The sequence below is a fragment of the Anabrus simplex genome, chromosome 5 (assembly GCF_040414725.1).
Source record: "Anabrus simplex isolate iqAnaSimp1 chromosome 5, ASM4041472v1, whole genome shotgun sequence".
Lineage (NCBI taxonomy): Eukaryota > Metazoa > Arthropoda > Insecta > Orthoptera > Tettigoniidae > Anabrus > Anabrus simplex.
The window spans coordinates 354,475,005-354,481,004 of NC_090269.1; the positions used below are offsets into that span (position 1 = coordinate 354,475,005).

The following is a 6,000-nucleotide window of genomic DNA, read 5'->3' on the forward strand; positions in this document are numbered from 1 at the left end:
TCTTATCCTTGTTACCCTCTGTTGATTAGAACTGTACATTTACTGAAGAAAACATGCTGCTTCTACTGCTAATGAAATGTAAAATCGGTATTAGTTTCGCCACTCTAGGCGCAATTTTTAACTGTCATGACTACAGCATCTGCTATTGCTATTTTTAAATTTGCTCTCCATCATATTTTGAGAAAACAAAGGGGTGGATTTTCTGGCCACAATGATCCACTATCAAAAGCACAATGCCTAATGCTCTTAAAAAACAATTGAAAATTGCACGTGCATTATAGACTGTAGTGAAGTGCCCTGTGAAGGACCTAACAGTGCTCAAAGAATTTTAATGTTTTCTCATTATAAGAAAGAATTAATTTACAGTCAAATTTCTTGTTGTCATTACTCCATCAGGTTACATTTCTTTTATAAGCAGTACTTCTCAAGTGCCTTCCGCTCATTAGCTCTGCCATATCTCACTGCAGGAGTGTTTAAATTCTTAGATAAAAGAAACGCTAATGTCAGCCTTTCGTAATCTCCATTCTGTAGGGTTTTGATCTGGTGTACATTCTGGCTGGCCGAAATGCTTAACTTTCTTTGCTGGAACCAGGAAGGACATAAATATTGTTCCCCTGTCTCAACTGCAATTGCATACTTCTGTCAATTTGTTACTTTAACATTTTCACAACAAAATTTAAATGTATCATTTGGCAACATGCACTCATAATTTGTGGAAGCTAGTGATATGTTACCTCCAGGCAAATTATTCACAAGATAGCATCTTAATAGTTTATTAACTGTTTGTTTGCCCAACTGGTTAAGACACTGAAATAATTCCATTAGCTCTACGACGCTTTCAAGGGTGGTTTGAACTATGCAAGTAGAGGTACAGAAAGATTCACCTTCACACTCTGCTTTCAAGATTTTCGAGAAAACGCAGTCTATGACCTTAACTTTTACTTAAGGATTCAACATTTTCACTTTCCGACGCGTAATAAATTGGCCGCTTATCTGATGGTCCGTTTAGTATTTCTTCTGCATTTCCTTCCTTAAAATACTCCGCAATAATGTTTTAAGGTTCCTCCCATTGTTGCAGAGAGCAAGTCGGGGAAGAATCTCTCTCAGTATTGATATATATATATACACACGATGCAGCAATATGTTTACAGCATTGTGAAAGTCTGGCTTTGCAATCGCACTCATCTGATTTAACCTTTCTGCCACAATCAATCTGTAAAAATATTAAACTTGTGTAAATTAATTGTAAGAACAATTAGGCCTAAAACTGCAATAGATACAAATGCTCTGCTACGTTATTATCAGGGAACGGATTTATATGTAAATACATATCTCTTTAGGAAGCTAAAATTAATTATATTTTGCAATATCTTTACGAATCATGACGTGTGGAGTTGAAAAATGGAGTTTTCATTTTCCATATTTTTCCATATTTTGGAGTTTAGCACATATGTTCCATATTCTTCATCATTAAAACCAAATATAGTCCATATTTCGGATAAAAGTATAAATTATATAAAATTAGCAGTCCTCTCAATAATGGAGAAATAAATTAAAAATCTATATTCAAAAGATTAATATTTTTTACCTGGTGTGCAGGTCATTATCACGCCTGTCAACGTCTGGGCTGATAAAATAAGCTGATAAGTGGTGCAAAGAAAGAGAGAGGTTGAGCCCGGAAGTGGTGGAGATCAGCCGGTCAGTACTGTGACTATCTGAATCACACAGCACTGATGAGCTGCATTACATAACATCGAATGTGTCTGTGCCATAATTTCGTAACTAGGGAAATCTCATTCATCGACGATGTGCTAGTGGTTTCCGGATTAGTTCGTAATTCTGGCATTCCCTTTGATTGCTTCATAACTCCATCTAGTTCACTACCAGTCATTCAGTTTGAATTAGCAGTGAGACGGATCATAGTGTTCTTGTACATTCAGTGTGTGCAGTTGTATATTGATATTCATTAAAGACATTAACGTTGTTACAATATGCCTAAAGTAGCTCAGTCAACCGGTTTAAAACTGAAAAGTTACGTATCAGAATTTAAAGAAGATGGTTTATCAACTGACATTAAGATATTATTTTGTAATTTGTGTCATTGTACAGCGACATCTACTCAAAGGTTCCTTGTGCAACAGCACGTTTCAAGCAGTAAACACCAGGCTAACAAACAACGAGATTCCAAGCAGAGTCAGTTGTTTCTGACACAACCAGCAACTTCCAGTGTCACGTCCAAGTTCAACACCGATCTCTGCCGTGCTCTCATCTCTGGCGACATACCTCTCTTCAAACTGAATAATCAGTGCTTCAGGGAATTCCTCGAGAAATATACTAAACGATCCATCCCGGATGAGTCAACGTTCAGGAAAACGTTCCGTCCAGCCATATACGATGAAACTGTTTGGAAGATACGGCAAGAGATTAAAGACGGTCCAGTTTGGGTTTCCACTGATGAGACAACGGACAAAGAAGGCAGGCTAATTGGCAATGTAATCATTGGTTTGTTAAGCGAAGATTATTGTAAATGGATTCTCGTACACTGTGATGTTCTAGAAAAGTGCCATAACAAAACTATAGCAAAACTGTTCAACGATGCTATGGCCACAGGGCATTAAGTATAATAAAGTGTTACTTCTTATTATTCATCGTCATAAAAGGAAAGATTGGTAAATGTCAATACGGAAAATGAAATTCATAAATCAAGAACTTCTTATTATTAGCGATGCCACACCTTATACGATAAAAGCCGGAGAAGCATTATGTGTTCTATATCCCAAGATGACTCATTTAACATGTGTAGCACATGCCTTTCATCGTGTGGCAGAAGTGGTAAGAGGCAGTTACCCCAAAGTAGATTTATTGATTTCCTCAGTGAAAAAAGTTTTTCTCAAAGCCCACAGAAGAGTTCATCTTTTGAGAGAAATGTACCCAGAGGTTCCATTGCCGCCTAAGCCGATTCTAACTAGGTAGGGTATGTGGTTGCAAGCAGTTGAATGCTATGTTGAATGTATAGACTCTATTGAGAACGCTCTGCATGCCATGGACTCCGAAGATGCAACCTCATTTGAAGCCGCGGAAACAGTTGCCTGCGATACAACTGTGAGAAATTACTAATGTTAAAATTCAGCATAATTTTTCATGCATCACAAAAACACTGAAAAATCTCTAAAACTCGCATCTCTCACTTTCTGAAAGTTGTGAAACTGAATAAAACTGTGGAACAAATAAATCGTGGTACAAGTAAAGTTGCAGATTTAGCAAACATGAAGATGGCCACTGTACTTTCAAAGAACCCTGGATATGAAGAAATGATAAAGGTTGCTGCAATGCTGTATGGAGATTTATGTGTAAAATTAACATTGGATTTAAACCCAGCAGATATTGTTAAGTTTAATTATGCCCCCATTACTTCTTCCAATGTTGAACGCAGTTTCAGTCAATATAAATCTGTCCTTAGAGATAATAGAAGATTCACTTTCCAGCACTTAAAAGAACATTTTGTAATCCATTGTTTTGGTAACAGAGAATAAAAGATTGTGTGTTCTTCAAATATATTAAAATTAGAAGTGCAACATTATGTTGCATGTAGGTCTACTTTCTTTAGCTTCTTTGAACTTTGATATTAAATGGAAATTAATGTTGTATGTGTATTTTAACTCCATATATAATTCCATATTTCAATAAAAATAACTAAATATATATGTACATATTTAATTAATTATTAGTACACATAAATCCATTCCCTGGTTATTATATAGAAACAGAAAACATATGCTTACTTTAATTTTAACAGCATAAGGCGGCTGATGACTGTTTCTCTCAAACACAAGCAGGTTATTTCTACTCCCAACACTTCCCTTGTTTGTATTATGCGATGACTGTCAGTTTTTTTTTGCACCCTTCTTTAAAGTAGCTCTGAAATACGATGCATCCCACTGAACTTAACAAAATTCTACACAAATATCTAGATATGACATCTAAACATTCAATTCTTCCCTGCGCTTGTAGTTGCACAAGCTACTACCGTCCCCCTGAAAGACTACACAAGTCACCGCTACGAGCGCCAGCAACTAAAATCACATGATGCGCAGGAGCTCTATATATTGTAAGGCCACCTTCTTGAAAAGAGCCCCTCAAAGTGAATAAAACAACACAGTCCAGACTAGTCTATGATCTAGCCAAAATACCTTTCCAACATCTAACATCAGCATGCAGCTAGAATGACCTACCAGCAGAAAGTAAAGAAAAGAAGATAAATTCCCCAAGCCTTCTATGGCACAAAGGCCTCAACAGCCTGTAAGTTGGCAACAAGATATAAAATCCAATCCACTCCAAAAACTGTGTAAGGCAAGATTTCCATACAGCAGAAGACTGTCACATGCAAGTTATGCAGCAGCAGATGCAGACAATGTTATTTAGAACTGTGCCCAAAAAGAACAAACAGCCAGACTACTTATAGTGGAGCAAACTTCTAAAGAAACCATACACCATCCGTCCAAACCTCTCCATTAATGAAGTGTAGGGTATAGGAAAGAGAGTGCAACCAAGATACTTCAAGCCCTAACTTTGAGACAAATAATAAAATGCCAATAATTATATATCTAGCCTACCTACCTTTCTATCTAAAGCCCTGTCTCAGCCACCACAGCACCATCACAACGCATGTGGTAAAGTGAAACCCCAAATACCGATAATGAGGCATGGTCACGAGTGAGGAAGTCTCCCATTGCTTTTCTGAATATTGCAATCAAAATACTATTCCCACATAAATCAATAAAGCATATATTTGCACTGTATCACCAAATACATACGCTCTAATGCATCGCCAAAAATAAAAAATTAAGCTACTTACGCACTTCTTGAAAATGATTCTCCTCCCTTTCCCTTTCGGTGCAACAGGTTTTGGTAACGCGTACGGATTCAATCTCGTTTTATAGTTCCTTGTATTTCTAGTACTTTTTCTTGTCGCAATTTTCGGACTAGTATCCTGAGTTTTAGAACTGCTTTGTGCTGAAGGTTCTTCAGTTTTAACTGAGAGGTTACCTTTCTCTGTGGAATGCAGACACTCATGACATATTTGCCCTTCTGGAACTTGTTTCCACATAAGACACTCAGTTGTCTGGCATTTATAACATTTCGGTTTAATCCCCAGCGGCATTCTGAATATAGTGATTAAGAATCAACAAAAATTATTATAATTCAATACTTTCCCCTCTTAATACCAATGTTCCTATTCCTAACCAAACTTGAACTATGTTCTGTTCGTGAAGTTGATTTGGGCTCGTTATTTCACCAGACACAAAAACTTGAACTACAAAAACGCGAAACGACTCCTCTTCCTTCGAGCATAGAAATTTTTTTTTTTTTTTTTTTTTTTTTTGAGAGGTTATGGGCTCTATTATTTCACCCAGCCACTACACTTATTATCGTGATATTACACTTATAATGCGAAATCACACGCAATTAGTCCACTACGAAGATCACACGCAAGGAATTTCACTACGAAGGTCTCAAGAACAGTTGAGCATCGGGTCTATGTACACACCTTAAGTAACGCGAAACATAACAAAGGAAGTGCGTAGAAGCAAAAAACAGTGGAAGCAGGAGTATGTAACGGTGCGAACAATAAACAGACAGTAATTTACAAATGAAGATGAGAGTCATCCAAATATTGATTGATAGCATGTATTAGAGCGGGAGACATATCGGTAAGCAAGCAGGAGACATTGGTGGGGAGAGCTTTCTGAAGACTGAGAAGACGAGAAATAAAAGCCGGACGAAAAGAATCATACACAGGGCATTGGAATAATAAATGATTTACATCAGCACTCAGAGTACCACATAAACAGGAGGAGTGGGGGGAGAGGTTAAAACGATGTTTATACAGAGGAGTAAGAGCATGGTTAAAGCGAAGACGAATAATGTTGGTAATGTGACGGCGAGAATAGTTACCCTTCAAATACCAAGGATAGGGAGGAATACAAGGCTGAATATTGT

General features: G+C 37.1%; 1 protein-coding gene across 1 annotated transcript in view; it reads right to left on the bottom strand.

Moving 5' to 3' along the window:
* The window catches only part of LOC136874111 (GATA zinc finger domain-containing protein 1), a 102,310-nt gene extending 97,023 nt beyond the window's left edge, over positions 1 to 5,287 (bottom strand). The window contains exon 1 of the mRNA XM_067147661.2: positions 4,856 to 5,287. Within this exon, the coding sequence (XP_067003762.2) occupies positions 4,856 to 5,161 (306 nt within the window). The 5' untranslated portion in view covers positions 5,162 to 5,287. The remainder of the gene's footprint in view (positions 1 to 4,855) is intronic.
* Between the last annotated feature and the right edge of the window lie 713 nt (positions 5,288 to 6,000).